Source organism: Solea solea, chromosome 1, assembly GCF_958295425.1.
Source record: "Solea solea chromosome 1, fSolSol10.1, whole genome shotgun sequence".
Lineage (NCBI taxonomy): Eukaryota > Metazoa > Chordata > Actinopteri > Pleuronectiformes > Soleidae > Solea > Solea solea.
The window spans coordinates 44,506,824-44,530,891 of NC_081134.1; the positions used below are offsets into that span (position 1 = coordinate 44,506,824).

The window sequence follows — 24,068 nt, forward strand, 5'->3', positions numbered from 1 at the left end:
TTTTTTTTTAAGTGTTCTTTCTTTTCAACTCCTAAACTGTGATTTTTTTCTATTTGTTTTCTATTTTTTTTTTTAATGACAGTAAACTGCATTTGAGTATGTCGTCATTTTGCAATTAAGTGAAACTGATCAACCTGTTTCACCTTTTTCTGATGTTTCACTCACCAAACAAGTTCGGTTTGAAGCCTTTTTCATGATTAAAACAAGATTTCCGATTTTTTAACCTTCTTAAATATGAATATTTTCTTAAGTTCTTTGCTCTGGATAACAAAGAAATTGTTAAAAGTGAATCTTTCGGTTTGTGGATCAAACAAGACATTTGAGAACATCATCATTTCCAGGTTTGACGAACACGATCAACATTTTTTGAGGTTTAACGATTAATCGAGAAAATAATCGACAGATTAATCGATTATGAAAGTAATCGTTAGTTGCAGCTCTACATTATTATGACACAAAAACATTTACATATTCTGCTTGGTGTCTCGTGCTTTTCACTGACTTAGTGTAAGTGTCATTTAAAATCAAACTGAGCATCTGTCTCTCTCTGTTTCAAAGGTTTTGGTTCTTTTGTGGAGAAAACAGTCATGCCATACATCAGCACCACCCCCGCCAAGCTGCTCAACCCTTGTACGGGTGACCAGAACTGCACTAGTCCCTTTAGCTACAAGAACGTCTTGAAGCTGACCAGTGATGGCAAGAAGTTCAACACCCTGGTAGGCCAGCAGCACATTTCCGGAAACCTGGACTCTCCTGAGGGCGGCTTTGATGCCATCATGCAAGTGGCTGTGTGTGGGGTAAGCAAAAATAACATTCAGCTCATTCAGTGATTCTGAGGGAAATCCTTACGCTCAGGTTCAAGATTCAAGGTAGTTTTCCCACAATTATGGCATTTGCTTGGAGGTATGCTACGCCAATAAATGTTTATGTGGTGATGTGTGAAAGTAGTAGTATTTTATGAGCCCTTGGTATTTACAAGTGGATTTTTTTTAATGCAGCTCTAATCAAAAGTTCATGCTGCATCGTAGCAAACACATTCTTTTGCTATAATTAAATTATTTCTTTTTCGTTTATAGGAGCTGATAGGGTGGAGGAATGTGACTCGTCTGCTTGTCTTCTCCACTGATGCCGGCTTCCATTTCGCTGGAGATGGTAAACTGGGCGGCATTGTGCTTCCTAATGATGGAAAATGTCACCTGGAGAACGGTGTTTACACGATGAGCCACTACTATGTACGTTGCTCAGTCTTTTGACTGATTATTTTAAGGGTTTCTTTAAGGATGAAGACCATTTATGGTCCCTTGTCCTTTGTTTGCATAGTAAGCATCCACTAGTAGTGACAGTAGAAACATAGTGGCCCTTGCCTAAAGTACATGTAAAAGCCTAGTTTGTTTATTAACACTTTTTTTTTTCCTGTGAACACCAACACAATCAGCAATGGTTTTGTACAAAAGTATAATAGCTATAAACCTCAGCCAGCCTAGCCCCTATATCCCTCCTAAGGAAATACAAGCATTTGCCTCAGTGTATGTCTCATTTTCTCCAGTTTCAAAAATGACATAGAGCCTAATTCATCTACTGAACATGGGTGGTGTTTGTTCCTCCAGCCCTATTTTAAGGCTTTGAAAACAAAATTAAATTTACATTTTAAAGCAATCAAACACTTATACAAACATACTGCACTTACAGGTAGTATATTAAGTTTCTGCTAATAAACCCTTCTAAATACTTTTACATTTCCGCATGTGTTGACTGTGTATTATGTTTCTAAATGTGATCTGTGATGTCCTCCATCTGTTTTTAGGACTATCCCTCTATTGCTCACCTGGTCCAGAAGCTGAGTGACAACAACATTCAGACTATCTTTGCGGTCACAGAGGAGTTCCAGCCTGTTTATCAAGTTAGTCCCGTTACATTTATCTCACCCTGACCTTCTTTTTTTATGATCCAGAGGTTTTTTTTCTCTTTTTATTTACTTTTATTTTTTATCCCATTGTTTTTGAGTAGATTTTGGCTGATGCCCAGTGCATAAAAATAACCATCTGGGGTGATAAAAAGTACAGCTGCTGCAACTGCTTGAATCTCTGATCATTTCCTTCCACCGTTGTGTTGCTTCTTCTGTCTTTTTTTTTGTTAGCTCCATTAAATTTATCCAATCTAAATCAGGTTAATGCTGTATATTGGTTGGCTCGTGTGATGCATTTACAGCTGAAACAGTGTTAGTATGATCTTGTGTTGTTACTAATAGAGATTTCAGACATTCTAAGATTAGCAGAGCTTTGTTCTAAACTTCTCTTCTCTCATCAGGAACTAAAAAATCTGATACCAAAGTCTGCAGTGGGCACGCTGTCTGCCAACTCAAGCAATGTGATCAACCTTATTATAGATGCTTACAATGTAAGTACACTTAGATTGTTGACTCTAAATGCACTATATTTCACTCACATGAACCACATAAGTAATTCAGTTGGAATTTGGAATAGCCTAGAGTCTTTTTTTTCCCATCAAAGCTTTTGTTTATGGCTCACAGTGGGTGATTTTCCAGTGCAGGAAACAACAACATTCATTTTGTTATCTTTTGGTTTTGGCAGTCGCTCTCATCTGAGGTTATTCTGGAGAACAACAAACTTCCAGAGGGAGTGACCATAGCTTACACATCTCGCTGTAAGAACGGAGTGGTCAGTGAGGGCGAGAGTGGACGCAAGTGCTCCAACATCTCCATCGGAGATGAGGTGAGTATTTGAAACTGGCTCTTTTTGTCATTGTACAATTCAATATGGCTAGACCTTTAGCTGTCATATTCTTATTTAACCTAGTATAACATTATGGCTGTACGTACAACCAGTACCATTGGGGTTACTGTTACATTTTGCCATTGCTGTTTTCCTGGCATTGTTTTAGATTGCCCGGCCAAAAGAAAAGTCCTATACTAATATTTACCTATTTCCATACAAGCCTGTGGCAGCAGTGATATGATTTGTGGATATGCTGCTTTACTTGGTCAGGTTCTAGGATCAGCAACAATAAATACTCACAAAAATTAGGTCAGCTGAAAATCTAAATGTACCAAATGTACCAGATTCATCAGGCTCCGATTGTGAAATAGTGACATTTTCACACATGGTTTAGTCCAGACCTTAACCCTATTAAGAGTATTCAGGATGTGTTTAAGAAGATTTAACACAGCGCTCCAACTCTCCCATCATAATAAAAGATATTGGTGGATTTAAATGTGTTGTGACATTGTATAAGCTTATCAAACTACTGCCACAGTGAATATTTATAGTAAACAATACTGAAAGTGAAGCCAAAAAACATTCGAGTATGCTTCTTTCACTTGTTTTTCTTTGCTTTCTAAAGGAAGGGGTTTCTTAGAGTTACACAGCAGGACACATAGCATCTTTAAAGCCACACATGTGTCAAATGTGTTATCTTTTGGTTAACTTCCTGTCTATCACTGATGTCTGCATTCCTCAACTCCCACCACAGAAAATTGTTTGGTGATTCACAGCCTAAACTCATGAGCAGAGAGAACCACATCTTTGTGAAATGCTGCTGATCTGGAGAGAGTTTTAGCTAACCCTGGCTGTTTTGGTTCTCTGTCTTGAAGAATAGTGTCAACATCTTTGTGTCTGTCTACAATTCCCTCAATCTCCACTTTCAGCCGTCTTTATTTTCATGCATTTGCCCCGCCCAACCAAATTTATCTTCTCCTCTGGTCGAGATGGTTTTGAGAGGGGTGGTGAGGTTTTTATAACAACTGGGATCCCGTGTGCTGAAGCACTACGAGCTGCATTATTGGGCATGTGGCGGCGTGTGGCACAACAGACCACACAAAGGAAATGTGAATATACTGGTTGCAGCATATCTTATCAGTAAAGCCAATACTTCAGTTCCATAGTAATTAAATGTCTGAATCGTATGTATAGCAGCTTTAACAGTAAAATAAAAACAAGAAAACTCAAAAAGTATTTTTTTTTCCCCTGACTGCTACATTCACAGGTCATGTTTAGCATCAGTGTGACTTCTAAGGGATGTCCGAACAAAGGCAAGCCAGAGACCATTAAGATAAAGCCCCTGGGCTTCACAGAGGAAGTGGAGATCACCTTGCACTTCATCTGTGAATGTGAATGTCACAAGAGTGGTGTCAAGAACAGTCCACTCTGCCACAACGGGACCTATGAGTGTGGAGCCTGCAAGTAAGTCTGTTAACTTGTCCACAGTCTATTTATCTTATAAAGTCCTTAAATGTCTTTGTTAGGGTTAAGAAATGCTTCAGAATTCCACCCTTTGCCAACTGCTCAGGTGTAACGACGGACGCGTGGGCAGACAGTGCGAATGCAGCAGCAACGACGTAGCCACAGAGGACATGGACCGCACCTGCCGCAAAGACAACAGCACGGACATCTGTAGCAACAATGGAGACTGTGTGTGTGGCACATGTGAATGCAAGAAGAGAGACAACCCTGAGGAGAGGTACAGTGGACTGTACTGCGAGTGTGACAACTTTAACTGTGATCGCTCTGGAAACAAACTGTGTGGAGGTGAGCATGTTTGTTCTACATAGAAGCTCTCAATGCATATATATATATTATTTGGCAAAACAAAGGCTGATTGGTGATGTGAAGATGATGGTTGGAAACAAAAAAAAAAGTTAATTAAAAGTTCTATGCTTGTTTTGTTTCCTTTAGGACATGGAAGGTGCGACTGTAGAGTGTGTATCTGTGACGCCTTGTGGACCGGCAGTGCCTGTGATTGTTCCATGGACAACAGTACGTGTATGGCCAGCAACAAGCAGATCTGCAATGGAAGAGGGATATGTGAATGTGGCGCCTGTAAGTGCACTGACCCCAAATTCCAGGGTCCCACCTGTGAAACGTGCCCCACCTGTCCAGGAGTTTGCACTGAACACAAGTAAGTCTGGATTTATTACATGTCCGTGTATTTTCACATTTAAATCCATTTTTAGATCTACCTGTATGTAATTACAACTAATGAATGATGAACTTGATATGGGTTGCTACAAAATATACAGTATAGCATAGTCTAATATACAGACAGCCAAAAGGTTTACCTCTCTTTCCAGTATTAACTATACAAAGTATGCAGTATATATGTATGTTTAAATGTGTGGATATACAGCATGTGTGTATTAGAGTTGCACCGAAACATTTCGGCGGAAAATGGCCAAAAAAAGGCATTTTCGGTTTTCGGATGAAAGACTTTTAACACCGAAACAGGATGTTGTGATGACGCATGCGAAAACTGCGGCCAGCACGCGCTTGTCTATTCCCGCTTAGAGTTTGTCCAAGATCAGTTCGGAACACCAATAAAACGGTTCCAACAAGATGTGAGTACACGGTGGAACAGCACCTATTAAATGCTGGAAGGTCTTTCTTTGCAATCCGTCGCGACTGTACTCGATCCTCGTCATAAAGATCATTACTTCGATGTAGGGATAAAGCAGCGCATAGAGAAATGATCCAGGCTGCATCTGGGAGGCATGCACCCTTGTTGTCTGATATGTTCGATGAGATCCTCCTAAATATTTTCATGGATTCTTAAATCAATTTATTCTTTGAAGCATGAATATGAATCTATTTCAATACCTCAATTGCAATTCCTTGACTTTAGTGAGGTAAGTACATACAGTCCCAGCCATAACAAAAAAATTAGATAAAAAAAAACAGTGGTACAGAATTGGCATAATAATTTATTTCGGTGTTTTGGCCAAGTGTTTCTTGATTTACAGTTTTCCTGACAACAATTTTCATCTCGGTGAATCCCTAGTGTGTATGTTTATAGTGATTTATAAAAATGTCTCAAGATTAGGGAAGGTCATGAGTATTAGATTATTCACTTGATCATAAAAGTCAATCAGATACTCTGACTATTCGTAATATATTAGAAAGATACAAAACTATTTCTTTTCATCCATGATTGCATTCATGACTACCTAATTTGTGCTTCATCTATTATCACAAGGTGGCAGCAAGCATTCAGTTAGTGGATTTCATGTTTGTTTGCAGAAGTGATGACATTTAAGATATTCCTTGAATGCACGTTGAAGCTGCTCCTCGAAGCTCAACACACTGTAGATCCTGCAGAGGTAATAACATTTACCAGGGTCTGTGAATGCATCTGGTTAGCTGGTCTTGTTAACTTAACGTGCAGTGAACCCTGCATTATATATCCTTGCTCTCATGTGCTGGAGACTCTAGAATATTCTAATATTCAACAAATAATGCCCATCCTTACTCAAGATCTGAGTTTACACAATGATTACACAACTACACACAAGCGAGGAAGTATGAGCCCTTAATATATGAGTGCTCTTCATGAACAACAACTCCATGTTTCCTGCAGAGAGTGTGTCCAGTGCCGAGCTTTTGGCACAGGTGAGAAGAAGGACACGTGTGAGCTCGAGTGCAGCTACTTCAACCTGATTAAAGTGAAGGACAGAGACAAGCTGCCTCAGCCCAACGATGCCACTTATCCTGTGATGCACTGTAAGGAGAGGGACGCCAACGACTGCTGGTTCTACTACACCTACGCTGTCAACAACAACACAGAGAAGGAGGTGCATGTGGTGGACACCCTGGGTAAGAGGACAGCCTTTGGCCGACATGAACCAGAGTCTGGAAGGTCTCTCTTACAGAGGAAGCTAATTACAGAGGGTGTGGTTGGGTTCCAAAAAATAGAACATTTGTTTATCCGTGTATGGCTGTGACTTTGACTGACTGTTGTTTTTGCCACATTCACACAGTTAAAGAAACATTGCCTTTTTCTCTCCAGAGCAGCTACATCCATCCATCCATCCATTCCACTTTATCCTCACTGTTGTAAAAACTCAGCACTGACACCCAAAAATAACGCTATCACTGCCTTTATCTTATAGCCGATATCTGATCCCTGATCTTGCAAGGCTGGTTTTCCGCTAACAGACAGTAGAGGGGGGTGAATACAGGCCCTAAATCTCCCTGCAACAAGCCATTTAACCATCACAATGACTCGGCACCTGTTAAATGACTGCATAGTTCTGCTTTAATTTAAGCTGCCTAAACACTGCATCATGTTGTGCGTTTCAGACTGCCCTGCAGGCCCTGACATCATCCCAATCGTAGCCGGTGTGGTCGCCGGCATCGTCCTGATCGGCTTAGCCCTACTGCTCATCTGGAAGCTGCTGATGATCATTCATGACAGGAGAGAGTTCGCCAAGTTTGAGAAGGAGAAGATGAATGCCAAATGGGACACGGTGAGTGTCTGCAACCACAACCAGCTCTATGAAAGAGGAGCCCAAGAAATGTTTTTTTGATTTTTGGCATAGGGTTTTGTTGAGTAATTGAAATGTGGAAAACAGGTGTTGTTTGGCTTGATTGCAGAGTCACTCACTGTCAGGGAATGAACTAGTGATAATTTGTTGTTCTGAGCAGATGAGATTTACAGACTTGTTGACACCATCACAGTTTCTCACTTGACTTCTCTACTGTCTCACAGCTGCAGAGACAGAATGAATGTGTTGCTTTTGAGTGGCGCTCAAACTGAAAGGGAAAAATGTCGGAGATTGTCTGGACTTTTTTGGGAATGTTATGCACTCTGAGCACAGTTACATTTTTTGAGAGGTGGCCATAGCTCCTCCCCCTCTGTAGAATCACTCATCAGTGATATGCAGTAATATGCCTCCACCTAGTGGTTACTCTGTGTCATATCTATAGTGTCTGTGAGTTATAGGATGTTTTTTGATCAATGCTGCAGTGCACCACTCTCTGTGTTGAAATTACCATTTTAATCAACAAAGAGAGGATTGTAAAACTAAAGCTGATATGGGTTTTCTGAAAAGATTATAAAGTAACTGAGCAAGCAAACCTTGTCGTCATTATCAACCCTGCTATCTTAAGCCTCAGAGCAGAATTAGTCTTTAATAATTTAGATAAATAATTTAATGATGGTGCTGTGCAGTCAGGGGAAGTTGGCCTTTGTTTATTTAGGTGCAGCAATGTTGTAATTTCCTAAGTTCTTCACAGGTGCAGAGAAGAGAAGGAAACATGTTCAAACTATCTGCAACAGTGTAGGTTCTCCATATGTGGATTCAGGAGACCCAAGCACACATGAGATCCCTAAACCAGAGCCTCTGTATGAGGGGTTTTTCATTCCCGTCTCTCTTTTAAAAGACCAACCGAGTGCTGTTGCATCTTTACTTTTACCGCTCCCTTTCTTTCTCACGTCATCTTGCCTCCACCATGTGTTTTTTTTTTCTCTTTATACATTTACTCCTCATTTCTGTGCTGTTTTACTTTTCTCCCGCTGAACTCTCTTCTGTCGTCATCCTCCTGCCTGTAGCAAGAAAACCCCATATACAAGAGTCCTATCAATCAGTTCCAGAACCCAGGCTATGGACGTAAAGCTGCTGCTGCCCTTTGAGTTTGTATTTCTTTTACTTTCCACTTCATTTTCCTGCATGGGCTATTTCTGTTTGCTCTTCCTTGCTTTCCCTCGGTTTCAGTTTCTACAATTTCTTTATCATACACCTGCAAATATACCTATTATACATCTAAAACAAATATGTGAGTGATAATGCTTTCGTATTTAAAAAGAAAAACAGCATGAGTGTGCAAAAAACAATGTTCAGGCTACAAATATAAAAACTGGTAAGTCATATGTTCACATGAGGCATACGCTGTACCTTTGAGTGTTTGGTCATAAGGCATGACAGTGTGCTGACTGTGATCTAAATGAATGCTTTGTGTTTACTGGTAACCCAAAATATATTGTACTCACCCACATAGTTTAAATTAAAGTATGATTGGTGTAACCGAACCCTTTCTAATTTTGCTTTTCAGGGTGAAAACCCCATCTACAAAAGCGCTGTCACAACTGTGGTCAACCCCAAATATGAAGGAAAATGATCACAATGAACTTCTGCTATTGAAATATTTGATATCTGCAGCATTCGGTTTGTTTGTGATCTGAGTGTAACTTGTGGTGAGTTTTATGTAATTTGTTCCTGTCACCTTATCATTATAATGCACCATTCAGCCACTTCATCTGTACTTTTACTAACACTTATGATTTACCTGCATTTGTTTGTATTTTAGATGTACAGTTATACAATATGTGTATATACTTTAAAGTTGCATATCTGCAGAAGTTGATGAAATAATGTTTCTTTTGGTCCTGCCATAGCACTGGTATGGACAGACAGTTTAGCTTTTTTTAAAACACAGCGAGGACAATACAAAAAAACAGAATCTGAACAAGAATTCTTCAGCTCCTGTCTGTTAGTGTCTGTTTGTCTCTCTTCTCCTACGTCTCTGTGCACTGACTTCCTGTGTGTCTCTGTGTGTTCCAGACATGACCTGAGTTAAATGTGTAAACTCAGGTCGACCATAAGCAGCACATTACGTCAATGTGTGTGTGTGTGTGTGTGTGTGTGTGTGTGTGTGTGTGTATATAAAGTATATATATAGAAATCAGTTGCAAAAGGAAATAGTGAACCATATTTAGCATCCATCTCAGACCAGACAGTGTCATTGAATCACAAAGAAAAAAGTCTGCAGTGGTTGTAAATGTAGTTTTAAACTGCAGATTAAGGAATATCTGATGCCTAAAATTGAGTTCTGTTGTCTGTCTTAAAGAACTAAATAAGCAAGATGAATATTAATATCAACTATTGTTTTTTGTATTGTTGATATACTATCACAAAGGGATTGTATACCACTTTTTAATGAAATTGTGGTGATGCTGAACAATCAAAGGATTTGTAAAGTTACAATGAACTAATGAATTGTTTTTATTTGTTAAGTGCAGTAACGCAGTAATTAGTCACTCAGGTTTTCCTCCTGTGTTTTTGTCACATATGCCAAAAACCTGTGTTTTCTGTCAGCTTGTCCGGTAAACTGGTGAACTTGTGTGCGAGTGAGTTTGGTATGTTGTATTCAACATATTTGTTCAGATGTTTTGAGAATCACCTCTGAAATGTGCTCACACCCAAATGCCTCTGAAGTACAACACACAAGCCTTTTCAGTATTGTTTTCAAAGTGCCTTTTATTTCAATACCAGGTTCTCTCTCTGTGCTGTTTGAGTTATTTATTAAATAAAGTACAAAAGCTGTCGTGTGTCATTTCTGTTCTCACATACTCTACATACATAGCACATACATCTACATACAGTATGGATATTTCTTTCTCTTTTTCAGAATAAGCACCAGAAAAGTGAGTTATGACATATTACATCTGGAAGCAGCTCCAGTATTTTGAAGGCCATTCCTGCTGAACCCGCCGAGCAGTTGGCCCACACTGCCAATGAGCACATATACACAGTTCATACATGATTAGCTGCAGTATAAAGCTTTGCTCATAGTATAGTACTTACTTTTACTTAAACATTTGGAGCATGAGTTATCCATTAGCTATCCGGTCATGGCTTGGCACATGAATGGCCACATGTGTTTTATCTATCTCAAGACCTACGTTGATAAGCTCCTTCAGGAATTTTCAAGCCAATCGTGCTCAAGGATGTGTTTATTCAACACAGTGACATGGATGCCTCCAGGGACATTGGCCATTTTACAGAAACACACAATATATTTTTGTACTGGACTGAGACTTGACAAAGCATGTGTCCAAATCAGTGATTACTTAAACATTTTACTGATTCCTCCTCATGACCCTCCATGATCTTGCCTCTCCTGCTACCTCACTGACCTCTTTTGCCACTTCACTCCCACCTGTGACCTATGGTCTGTAGGTGTCAGTCTCCTTGCCCTTCACACCGGCTACAAGCACAAACCATTCACCAACAGCTTTTTATATATAATTGTGGTTTGGTGTTATGATCCTGCCCAGTTTGATTATAAAACCATAACTCAAAAAATAATAATTAATCTTAATGGAATATTATTGGAATGTAAGAAATCAATTAATTTTGGTGGTGATCTGTAACCAAATAACCAGGGCTTTGAGCACATTATACTTAAAAAAAAAGAGATAATCAAAGGGTATCAGCACATAAAAGGACAAGACTTGGAGCCCAGTTGTACCTGCTTTCAGATATAGTAAAACAATGACAAATTGGTGACATCATCAAGACATTTGTAAAAACACATAAATCATTATTCACATATGTGTTATAAGTTAATACCTTTAATTAGTTAGAATGAATAAATAAACAAAATACAAAGAAAAGGCAGTAAAAATACTTAAAACTGACAAACTTCCTATACGCTACAATAGTATCTGATTTTATTATGCTTTGGCGTCAAATCTATTACGTAATCGTGAGTAACCGGATGTGTCTGTAAGTAAAACCGGAAACTGATGAAGTGAGGTCTTCGATGGGCACATATCTCTGGTGCAAGCTGTAAACAAGAGCGAGGGTCGTCGCTAACACGTCGTTGAAAGCAGTCTGCTGTAGCTGTTTAACGAGGTTGACACAGCTCACAGTGAAGGGGAAATGGAAGACGACATATTGACGACGCTGAAAATTTTGATAATAGGAGAAAGTGGTGTTGGGAAGTCCAGGTAAGCTCAAGTTATCTCCCAAGAAAATGATGGCGTGGCTCGCTGTTGCAGCTGTTAGCGTACGCTAGCTGCTGCTACTAGCCTAGCAGCCAAGAAAGTAATGCCAGGGATACAACAGTGTTTAAAAGACAAGGGGGCGACTCGGCTGTGGTTGTCCTCTTTTTGTGAACAAAACACGAAAAACAGCTCACATTGCGGCTGATACGAACTAAATTTAGCCTTGTTTTTGTTGGTTTAAAGCTAACATTGGTGTCGCTGTATGTGTGACATCATATTTGCTCACAAATGGTGTACCAACAAAGACTTTGTCGTAGTACGAGCCGCTTCTTTTGGTGCTATATGTAAAATTGTTTCCCCCTATATATGACTAGTATTCAGCGTTAGCTTTCACTTGGTGTTTCCCAATCCCAGCAACCGTCATCTACAAGGAGTGGCTTAATTTTTAGGTTTGACCTCAGTTGAAGGGCTCTAAAAGTCTGTATGGCTTTTCAAAATAAAATGTCTTGTCTTAAATGGGAGTTAGAAGTTCTTGTTGCAAACACAAATTAGTCAGCAGAGTTTAATATTGTTGTAAAACAACATTAGTTTGGCAGTTCACCCAGTGTAGTGTGACAGTAGAGAGCTTGGTCAGCCATTGGTGAACCATTAACCATCTCACTGCAATTATATTTTACAGCAGCATTGTCTTGCAGAGCCACTTAATGCAAGTGGACAAAAAAAAATCATCTTTCAGTGCAGACTAATGTCCAAGCCTCATGTTGTCTAAATAACAAGCTGTCGCACAAACCACAACATTTCGAGACTGGGATCTTAAGTGTGCTCAACAAGTGATCCACACGGATAAGCGGGACATCATTTTGGATTACCTAAGTGTGAGCCCAGGAGGTATCGATTAATTCATGCTGTCTAGATCACAGAATGTCAGCAGTAATAGGTAGCAATCATAACCTTACTGGCAGTTTCTTTCTTCCAATGATATCCTATTTGGCACCATCTTTTTCCATTTTTTTCCCCTTCTCATTTCGTCCCGCAGGGCTGTTGGTTTGCTTACTGTGATGGCAGCCTTGTAATGAATGTCCTCAGAGGAGGGACTGAGTTTATGTCAACATTATAAACATAGACCTGGGTTTGCTTATGTAGTCTGTGTCTAGCTGCACTGTACGCTGGCTGCTAGTGCATCATCCAGGCCAAGGGCGTTGTTTCCATGTGCCAGTTTTGTATCATTATTAAATAGGCTTTTGCATAATACAATTAACAAATTAGTCTCTGAGTAGTTTCAAACGTCATCATTTCAATCCTTCTGGACCAGTTGCCTACTACTTGATTAATTTTTGAATAGCAGATTTAGCGCAATTAAGTTGTTTCCTTGCAATCTGTTGTGTTGACGTCCTCTAATCAAAAGGCAGATGTCTGCCTGGCAAGGAATACATGCAAGTTTCATTTCCCCTGAACAAATGACGTATACAGAATATATTTTTATCTCCAAGCACAACTCATCTGCTGTAAGGAGCTCACATATTAAATACACCTTGCATCCCTCCTGATGACCCTTGAGGGAAAATAAGAAAATTATGCTCGGGTCAAGGGAATAGAGCGAGTTTATTCCCATCATCAGCACCGTGATTAAGGCATTTGCACTGGATGAGTCATAGTTTAGAAATGACCCCTGTCCTCCTTACTAGAATCTAGAGGTAATATCATCCGGACCTTGAATGCAAGTGAAGGGCAAAGTGTTCAATAGACAGAGATACAGAATTAGATAAGTCTGGGGCCGCAGGACAAGTTCTGTGAGCCAGGCAAATGGAAACCTGAACCTAGACCAAAAGCTGGCGTGAATAGTATTGTTGAAAGAATTTCACATTCAGCTGTTTGTTAGTGATTAATAACAGGACTAAACATTCTTATTTCCTTCTTCCTGCCAACAGCCTCCTTTTAAGATTCACAGATGACACGTTTGACCCCGAACAGTCAGCCACAATAGGTGAGTAATCCATCTGAGCTCAACTAATGAAAAAGTAAAAATGAAAATAAGAACTGGTGGTGGCAACTGCAAGTCAGTATAAACACCAGTCAGTCAAAATCAGCCACAAGCTTTATTTATAAAAAAACAAAAAAAAACACTCAGGCCCAAAGTTGTGGTTCAGCTGGTTGAAATTATATTGAGAGTTGTTCCTATGTTTTGCCCAACCCTTTTACAATCATGTATTTCATTCTGATGTAGTCCTCTACAACCACTGTAATAAATGTATAATTTAACGCCTCACAGTTTCTTTTTGTGTACATTTATGAAAAACGTCCCTATAGCTCTGTTGAAGGATTTGTATGTAAGAAATTAAATTGAAACACTGGCCTCTCTTATAAAAATGGCACAGCTGGTTTATTGACAATTTATAGTTATAGCCCAATACTAAGCGAAATACAATTTATGTTGTGAAAAATGGCTGTAAGTGTAGCTCCTCATAGACTCATCTTTTGGTTAACGCAGGATTGGTTCCTCACAATACCTGGCAACTACGATTATATGGAGAGGAGGGTGGGGAGGCAACACTTTCCAAAAACATTTATTTGGATTCCAGGACTTGTTTTAAACTTACATTGCGTATTTTACCATTTAATATTACTGTCATTTTTTTTATTTTAACAGTCTAGAATTCCACATTTGTCAATCTCAATATGTTTAAAATGTTTTTTTTTTTGCTCTCCTAACTAATGTGATTTTTTTGGGGCGGTGGGGGTGTCAGCTCACAGTGCTGTCTTTGTTAAAACTACCAAAAGCACATATTACAATATTTTCGAAACAGTGAAACACATTTTCTCCAAGGTCACGGCATGGGGAGCTACTGTGTTACTTTGCCAGTTGTGATTCTTTGCCAAACAGATGTCTTTTACTGGACTTCAGCCTCTCTCATTGACTTTGTCAGATTCAGACAAAAATCAGTTTTATTCTGGGATTACACAATCTCAATTCAGGTTTTTTTTTTTTTTTTTTTTTACCTTTACCACCAAAAAATGGTTAATCTGAGGTTTTATTTCTCATTACATTGCCACAATCATCACTTAATTATATATTGTTCAAAGGTATTACTGAGGTAACATTTAATCACTCTGATATCTTATTTAAGATAAAGACATTTGGCAGAAAGGTTGTAACACTTTAGGCGAACTGGGCTGGAAATAGTTAAAGCTACAGAAAGAAATGGGCAATGACAAATTTATGTCACGCAGACCCTAGGGGACCTCTGTACACATGCAGACATGACTTGGCCCCTACCCTGCTTTTTGACATGCATTGTCTAGACATTCTCAGGAGATTGTGTGAAAGTGCTGTATATAAGAACACGAATGTCCACAGAAGTCACTCTGTACACTCCATCTTGATGCCATCTACATAGCATAAGCTCTGAATAATGAATCTCTTGCTGTCATGAACACGTCTGATTTATACGGCCGTCCACTACTTTTATCTTATTTGAACACCAAACTACATTTAAACAGAGCAAGGTAAAGGCGATCCATTGTCTTCTGACAGCATCTGTTATTGTTTTAAATGTAACAGGATGTATTGTGATGTTGTAGCTATTTCCCTGAGTTGACAAAGGGTTGTTTTTGAGGTCCACCGTGAACGACGTAGCCTGTGGGCATCAGTGCAGCCATGACTTCGAGTTTAGTGGCATCTTGTTGTATTATGATATTACAAACAGATGCTTTAGCATATGCTCGCTGTGAAAGGAATTTGTGGTAAATTAAAGCAGGAAACATACTGGTCCGGTTTCAGTGAAGTGTTTAGTGTAAACTTCTCCCCGTATGCATCTGGCAACAGTATCTGAGCAACCGTGCTGGACTTCAGGGAGGGCAAGTTGTTGTGATTGACTGTGTGACCAGACTGTATATTTGTGTGTGAGTCATATATCCTCACCTTGTCTTGGTGCCCTCTTCTTTCTCCTGTCCCATATGTAAAAACAAGCCCATCACAAGTGTACATTTCCCTGGTAAATCTGTCAGTGGATCCGAAAACCCTGGCCAGTTTGACATCCAGACACTGCACGCTCTGCTCACTGAGACACTGCACAAAGACAATACAGACGATTTACTTGTAGAGGGCAATGGGGACAACATTGTTATTTTCATGTAAATGTCCCAACCTTTGGGTCCTGGCAGAGATTTTAAAGTTGAATCATTGCTGTCTGAGCCATTTTACAGGTGGTGGTTTGTTTTTTTCCCCCTTTCATACAGACTTGTATTGATATTCTTTTAAGACATTAAACCACACCATCTTTTTTTGTTTTTTTATGAATACACAGACCTGCCATAATTTAAATCCAGAACATGGGATTGGCTTGATGCCAGTCTGAGTAGTCAGGGTTAACAGAAGTTCAACGACATTGTGTGGTGTGTGTTTTGACAGTTCACCATTGGTAATCACAGTCTGTCTGTCGCCATTCTAATATTCTTGGCAGTAATTGGCCAAACCTGTAAGAGTCATCATATTGTTAGTGAAGCAGGATGTGGTCATCATGAAGCTATGTATGATTGACTGTCTTTTCATTGTCTAGGTGTTGACTTTAAAGTGAAAACCATCTCTGTGGACGGAAACAAGGCAAAGTTGGCCATATGGGTAAGTGACAGTCTCTGTGGGTATAGTCATGCTTAACAGCGGCAAACAAGTGGCAGTGGCAGACTGGTTGTTCCCTCAAATGTCCACAAGATGGCGGTTTTGTAACATCATTTCAGCCTGCATGCTGCATGCGGGACACCAATGAGTCAGACTTGTTGTTTATGTCTGTCTGCCCTGGTTTTCCTTCTGAATGAAATGTGTTGGGCAGTTGCACTGAGCTGGTTGTGTTTTGCAGGACACTGCTGGACAGGAGCGCTTTCGAACCCTCACGCCAAGTTACTATCGTGGTGCCCAGGGAGTTATCTTGGGTAAGCCAAACTGTTAACACCACCATCACTGTGCGTGTGTGTGTGTGTGTGTGTGTGTGTGTGTGTGCGTGTACGTCCATGTGTTCAGTGTGGGGGTTGTGTGTGCATGTGGAGGAGTGTTGTGGGTTTGCCCTCTTCACTTCACAGTCGCTGTAAAAGGAGTGATTGCTTTTCATCCTGTGACCCACACACACGCACACGCTGTGGCCTGTCTCTCTGGAAGTTAGTTTATACCCTCCTCAAATGGACATGCATGTACAGCATGAATATGCACACGCAGAGGAACTTAGTTAAACCTCAAAAACAGACTTCCTCCACAGCCTGTGGTTTTTGACCATTCTAATGACGTACAAAGAAACAGAAGGTGCACTGCTATAGAACTAGGAATATGAGAGTGTTCTTCAAAAACTTCAAACCCTTTGGTTTTATCAGCCATGTGTTTTTAGTTATCACTGTATTATTTTAGTGATTTTAATGTCTTTCTTTTATTATTTAATCAAGTATTTTGCTGGCTTTTCAAAAAGTTCAAATAACTTGTGAGTAAAAGTTTATAATGTCTCTCCATTTTAGTTACAATAACATTTGTTCAATTTAATTTACCCATGAAGAAAATGTTTTGAAGTTAACAATATCATCAGTGGTTCCCACAGACTCAGATTCAGTACGTGCACAGCTAGAGTTGAAAATGAAATTGACGTGACTATGTTTTAATGCCCATCTGTAAAGATGGTTTTGATTGTCTAGCTGATTTTACTCTGAGTATCTCTCGTTCATTTGCTTTTCCAGTGTATGATGTCACACGGCGAGAAACCTTTACCAAGCTTGATAACTGGCTCAATGAGCTGGAGACGTACTGTACAAGGAATGACCTTGTGAAAATGCTGGTTGGAAACAAAATTGACAAGGTGAGTGGGCTTTTCTATGAATGAGTATCAAGTGTTTTTGTTCCAGTTCTGCCCAACAAGGTTGTTTGATTAGATACAGCAGCTCATTATTTTGCCGTTGGCTGACATGACTTCTGAAATTAATACTTTTTAAAAAGACTTGACTATGATTAATTCTTAAATATTTTTTTCTGTATGATGGGATGCATAAAAATCTAAATATTATTAGACTAATATTGTATTGTATGTAGCCGACACTTTCAATCCATAGAAATATGTATCTATATACAAAGTAACAGACTGTTACATTTGTTTCAGTTGCTTTTTAATGACATCATCTGCTTTGTGGAGCTGCATCATAAAAATAAATGTTCTAAATGCTCCTCTATACTCAATAAAATTATAGGACTCTTCGGTATGAGGCTGCGCAGCATCTGGGCCTGCAAATAATTCACAATAAAAGCCTTGTTGAAAAAATTTTTTACGTTGAAACAGGTGCAGGACATGTGTTTGTGACACATGCGTCAGATATAGACATAGATATATAGATATAGAAGATTCACAAGCTGTAATGAGGCATCTACTCGTCAGGAGCACGCAGAGAGAGAGCGAAGGAGAGGGGTGGTCGGCCGGAGTTACACTTTTTAAAAAGGCCGATCATTGTGTGGTGTATGTAACTTAAAAAAAAAGTTGGAATACATAGCGTATTTGGGAAGACGGGCGACAGCATCAGTCACTTAATCAAGAGGTAAGCTGAAGTTCATGATTTCCTGCTGCTCCCCTACGTCAGTTAACTCGGTCTTTTGTTATTGTTTTGATTGAGGTAGCGACCCCAGTGACCAAAATTACACACTCTATATTTAAGTATCATTAAATGGTCCTCATGTCCCTCCAGGGCTGTAGCCTTTTTTTTTTTAATACTTGTTAAACCATATAAGTGACTCCCTCCCCTCCCTCAGTGATCTCTTCTGCCCAAAAGATGGAGCATTTCTCCCCATTTCTCAGATTCTTCCTTCTCATCTGTCACCAGTGTGTATATTCCACTGAAAAAAACTAAATGAATCACCAGAAATGGTAGTATATTTTTGTACAAAAAAATAGATGAGCCTACAGCTATTTGACAAATGACATAACTAAATGACCATGGCTGCCCCACTCTGATATTTCTGACAGCTGGTCTTTTACCAGGGTACCAGAACCAGTCTGCAGGGATAAAAATGCCCACTAAGTAGAGTATTATACATTTATTGTGTCCTGTTCTTTGTCTGTGAAAATCACTTTTCCTCTCTCTGCTCTGTGAAGACCACAGTAGCTGACAGCTCTCTGCCCAGCAGACCTCAAATAAGCCATTACTCTCTTTTGTTTTAGGAAAACCATGAGCTAGACAGAGCAGAAGGTCTGAAGTTTGCGAGAAAACATTCCATGCTTTTTATAGGTAAGTTGGGAGGATTCCCTACTCTGCAAAGACCTGTGGGGCGTCAGTTACAGCAGACAGCTATACCGGGGAAGCTGCTGTAGAAATAACTACCACAGTTGCTGAGGAATGCTAGCATAGTTCTATTTATAAATCAGGATTCATGTGTCATCTTCCATGTGTTTTTGTTTTTCCCTTGTGCTTTTATTTTATACATTTGTCATTGAAGGATTATGTAAAAGAGCTGAAACGACATGCATTTTAAGTTTAATAGCATGTTTTATCTCCATTAAGTACTTTAAAATGTAACTGTTGGATGGATTTTCATCTTTTCAAGGTATTTCCCAAGGTAATTGTTTATGAAATGGCCTTTTAAGTAAGCTTGCTTTCCTCATACTGTGGCTATTACCATTAGGTTTCTGGGTATTGTCACACACGACAGCATTTTGTTGACTGCAGCCCCTAAATAAGTGTCTGTAGTTATTATTATTATTATGATTATTAAGACATTTTCCACAACTAGATGATGACATCAAGATGCAGATGTTGTATCTGTGTCTTGTCTTCATTTCTGTCCTTCCTCTGAACACACACGTCTCATCTTTCCTGCCATTGTTTTGTTTTTTGTGTCGTCTTATCTCACTTCTGTCTCTCTGTCTGCTCCTGCTGTCTTTATTTCATTATTCTCCCTTCCTCCTCAAATACTCGGTGCTCCCAGAGGCGAGCGCCAAGACCAGAGATGGCGTTCAGTGTGCATTTGAGGAGCTGGTGGAAAAGATCATCCAGACTCCTGGTTTATGGCAGAGTGAGACCCACGGCCGAGGAGTCCAACTCACCGACGAGGACGTGGGCGGTGGATCCTGTGGCGGCTACTGCTCCCTGGTCTAGACGACATGTACATAACATACTCAAACACACCTGCACACATATGAATACAACACACCCACCAACAAAAACACAAATGCACTCATTTGAAAGAACACTCCTCTTCCCACTGTGTGCTTCCCAGTGCTGAGGTGACATAAAGGCAGTTGAGGACTGTCTCCGCTCTGCTGAAGGGTTGACCGTCCACACACACACACACACACACACACTACCTGTGTCCTCACAGACACTACGTTTTGCACACTTCTTAATAACGATGCTGGGCTCAAAAGCAAACGCAGCTCAGCTTTATTTTCATTGGAATTCAAGTGAGTTGATGCTCCTCTTGTTTTTCTTTCTTTTATGTTTTTTTTGCAGTTTAAGACCCTGGGTCAAAAGTATTCCTTTTTCAGTTTGTCAGTATATTTATCATTCAGTTTTTAACTGTTAACAGTTAATTCCAAATGTGTCAACCAAAATCTGCCATGCAAATGGCTTGAGGGGGATAATAGGGAATAGGGATTTTTTTTGTTTTACCCCGGATTGCTGTTTTTTGTACTCGCAGCATCTCGCCTTAGCACGCGCATCAGGACTGACCTGACTTTTCTCCAGTGTTCGCCTTTCCCCGGCTCTCTCCTCTTTCCCCCCCCCCAGCAATGACACTATGAACTTTATGCTGCTTTTAGAGAAGCTTATCGAGCTGACCTATCTTGTATTCCTTTACAACACTCTCAGATCATCTATCGCTGTCGTCTGCACAACCACCTCATTTCTGTAGAACATAATAGAGTTACCAAATGTTGGGAATGACGCTTTCCTCCGTTTGTTGACTCTGACTTCAAACCCTTGGTGTGTTTTGATGGGTGCGTTAATCAAAATAGATTGGCACCAGCAAGCTTTCCACTGGGTGCACAGAAAGGGGGCGACCTCTTAAAATTGCACAGCTTTTTTCATAACGACTTGCTTTAACGGAGTGTGACAGACTCGCTGAGACAGATAATATCAGTCGTATCACTAGCACCGCTAACGTCTGTGATATAGATTCCTTTGACCGTGCAGAGACAAAGGAAAAGTGTTCAATATTAAACAGGACAGTGAGTCATGAGGGCGTTTCCACAGAATTTTGGAAAATGACAGAAAGAGCTTTGTGCTGCACTTTGCTAATGGTTTTCACAGTACTTCTATCTCTGTGTATATCTGAGAAGCAGTTAGAAATGTACTGTACCCCTGACCTCTGAACATGTTTGTGGTTTTTGAGTGCTGGTACATGGTCTGGGAAAATGTAGCTGTGAGAGAGCCGTTGTAACAGGGATATGAATATGACATGGAGAACAAGCATGTCTTATCTGGGGGTTTGAAATATTATCTTTTTTTTTTTTTAATCTTTTAAATTGCATGGGAAATTCTGCGTGCCATTCTTTTGTCTTTGTTTGTCTGGTGAATGACCTTCAGAGGCTGTTTACGATAAACGATTTTAACTTATACTTCGCTGAATATTAAACATTGCATCCAGGTGTGCCGTTAGGATTCACTGGTTCAGTATAATAAGACAAAAAAGAAGTAGGCGTTTACTTATTAAGCTGGTATCGCTGTCCTTTTGTGTTCATAAATATGTTAAAACATGTAAAGTTGTGAATTGTGTGTCTTTTAGGAATGTTGGTGGATAATTCCTGTATGAATTGTTTGCTGAATGTATGCTTACTTCACTTCAGAACCGCCCTGTGTATTAAACTGAATAAAAGTCTTTTTTAACTTAATATGTAGGTGTGATTTCAGACTCTTTGTTGTTGCTAAGCCATAAACATCTGGTACTTCGAGTGCTGCTATGACAACCAATGAAGAATTGCCCTTTTCTAGTAACTGCTTTAATGTCCCAAGTTTTCATAACACATTTTAACCAATAACTCCGTTGCCATGTTGGAAATGTCACTGTTAGGTGATGGGTCTTTCACTCAGCGCCCTTCACATTCCTCTGTCCTCAGAATAAAGACTTGTGTTTAAACAGTGTCCGAGGAACCACTATCCCAGACGTGTGATCTATCTAAATCATCTTTTTGGCAGACTTCTCAGGAAACACTACCACTGCCATAAGTCACTCTACCAGTGCTTTAACTGGGATGTGCCTAATTCCTAGGCGATTATGAAAGGGTCGGAGCTGGCAGCCAGAGCGAGGACTCTTCCCTTGTAGCACATCCCTCATCTCTTGCCACAGTCCAGGCAGCCGTCTGGAAATATGTCTCAGTCAAACAACATCGGAGGCACACGGCGTAATAATGCCTTCATGTGGTTGGGCCATGTGCTGAGCTGTAGCGCTGTCGTTTCCTCATGCCTACACTGGAAAAACAGCAGCTACTCAAGGGGCAGAGCTGACTCTTCTTATATTTTTGGTTTTGTTGATTCACATTCGGTTTTATTAGTCACATCATGAGAAGCAGGACAGATCTCTATTTAGTCAGCCCTCACTGCTGAAAACTCAAAGTTGACACTATTTGATATGATGGACATGTTAGGAAAGTCATAAATAAAGCAATTACCTTTTTGTACTCATTAATGTACTGAATATTTTTCAGTCTATAAAATGTCTTTGCATTTATCCCATGTTTTTCAACCAGCAACCCTAAAACCAAAGACAATAAAAAGTTTGATAATTGAGTTAGTTGTTTTCAGAAATTATAGTTTCAGATTCACATTTGTAAATCACTTCATGCTTTCATCATTTTTGTGTCTATTTATTATCACAAAGTAATTGCACTCAGGCATTGTTTAAGAAAAATAACCTTTAAGATGTAAAATATATCTGGGGTTTTAAGATGATTGCTGGGGTAAGAAAGTGTTGAAAGAATAGGTGTCCTTTGCAGTTTTTCAATAATGTTCATATTTTCATGATCAATCTATTTGTCGATTGGTCAAAAAATGTTAATGTTGAAGAGTGTTTCCCAAACCTTGGAATGATCATCTCAAATGTCTTGTTTTGTCAGAGAAACTAACTTATTCTTCAAGAACCCGGAAAATATTCACATTGAAGAAGCTGAAATATCTGAGAACTTGCTTTATTCATTAAAAAAAACAAACATCCAAACCGATTAATGGATTATCAAAATAGACGACTCAATTAGTAATTGATTAATAATTAATTAATCATTACAGCCCTTGTAGATTTTTTTTTTTTTACAAGGAATTTACAAAAGCCAGAACTCATAACAAACACAGTAACAAGAAAATGAAATCAAAGATTACAGAAGGTGAAATAAGAAAAGTAATTACTGTTCAAGAGCAAAAAAGAGATTAAATCAGCCTTGTGTGTGCGTTATTTGTTTATTAGCAATAAACACCAGGATTGAAAATCATTGTAGTGTCACTGTAATTTCAGGGACATGAATGTCTTTTCCAAATCTCGAGTCTGTTTACGAGCTGTCGAGACACTTACCTCAAACCTCATGGGCCCTTGTTTTTGTAGCCATTTTAACAGGTCACAGTAGGAAAAGCACAAGTGTAAACAATCAAATGAATTATGGCCGCGTTCCATTTACCTTTCAGGGTGCATGTTAGTTCACTGTCACACTGTCTTGACTTACTTGACCTGATCGGCGCCGTCATTACTGCGATCAGTAACACCTGTGCCTTTCCTGCTGAAACAGGTCACAATGTCTGCTGTCATGTAAATCTGGGGATGATCAAAGTGAGTGTGCTTCACCGTTTAGTGTTTGTAGGAAGTTCCGTGGCAGTTCGCCTGACAGATGCTGACATTCTGGAGTAGTGGACAGACATGGACAAACATCATTCTCTGGGTAACACTGTACATAACCTCATGCAACATGCAGCCAGTGGCGATGGGTCAACATTTGTGCAGGATATGGATAAGTTGTCTAAACTTTACATCTCCTCTGCTGCATCGCATGGACAATATACTATATGATTATTGTTGCCCATCCAGTCTTAGTAGCATGCCCGAATACCAGATCTATCTTTTACTGCCCCATCTTGTTGCCTGAGAAGTCGGAGGAAATTTTAATGGACTGCTTTTTTGTCCTGCTGTTTATTCGAGCGTGCAGCCAAGCGCTAAGCTAACAGAGCAGATCTGGCTCTCATTAACGGTCTTGTCTCTCTGCTCCTCCTCTGCAGGCTGTATGGATTAGTGCTCAGACGAGCCCCTCGCGACCGTGCCATCGCGCTGTCACGTGTAAAAATGTTACGAGACGTCCGGCATCGTTTCATAAGGTGTTGGGTTCTCACTCTGTCAGGCTTATTACTGGTTTGCTGTCGGGTAATTGTTTTGCCATGCAGACTTCTAAGAATACGAAGACGAGTGGAAAGATCATCCTTTGTCACAGCCACCTGTATTGTATTGGAGTGAGAAACTAATATGTTGTCCATAAGTTCAGCCAGGCTGCATCGCCATTCTCAAAGTTCACTTTCATAACACGAGTTCATGGCCCTTAGGCCGGGGCCACAGCTGCATCACA

At 39.8% G+C, this 24,068-nt stretch overlaps 2 protein-coding genes across 3 annotated transcripts in view; both read left to right on the forward strand.

Moving 5' to 3' along the window:
* The window catches only part of itgb1a (integrin, beta 1a), a 28,601-nt gene extending 18,490 nt beyond the window's left edge, over positions 1-10,111 (forward strand). The window contains exons 6-17 of one of the 2 annotated variants that reach the window (XM_058640347.1): positions 559-797; positions 1,077-1,232; positions 1,805-1,900; positions 2,308-2,397; positions 2,592-2,732; positions 4,003-4,199; positions 4,306-4,544; positions 4,692-4,914; positions 6,367-6,602; positions 7,089-7,255; positions 8,341-8,421; positions 8,841-8,931. In XM_058640347.1, coding sequence (XP_058496330.1) covers positions 559-797; positions 1,077-1,232; positions 1,805-1,900; positions 2,308-2,397; positions 2,592-2,732; positions 4,003-4,199; positions 4,306-4,544; positions 4,692-4,914; positions 6,367-6,602; positions 7,089-7,255; positions 8,341-8,421 — 1,865 coding nt within the window. In that variant the 3' untranslated portion in view covers positions 8,841-8,931. Of the gene's footprint in view, positions 1-558; positions 798-1,076; positions 1,233-1,804; positions 1,901-2,307; positions 2,398-2,591; positions 2,733-4,002; positions 4,200-4,305; positions 4,545-4,691; positions 4,915-6,366; positions 6,603-7,088; positions 7,256-8,340; positions 8,422-8,840 lie in introns of both variants that reach the window. The other variant, XM_058640355.1, reaches the window with a different exon arrangement.
* A 1,210-nt stretch (positions 10,112-11,321) lies between these two features.
* Positions 11,322-21,362, forward strand: LOC131467348 (ras-related protein Rab-18). The gene is made up of 7 exons (XM_058641202.1): positions 11,322-11,520; positions 13,446-13,501; positions 16,074-16,135; positions 16,371-16,443; positions 17,230-17,348; positions 18,696-18,762; positions 19,460-21,362. Exons 1-7 carry the CDS (start codon positions 11,453-11,455, stop codon positions 19,627-19,629), a joined length of 615 nt encoding a protein of 204 aa, XP_058497185.1. The 5' UTR covers positions 11,322-11,452; the 3' UTR covers positions 19,630-21,362.
* Positions 21,363-24,068: the final 2,706 nt, after the last annotated feature.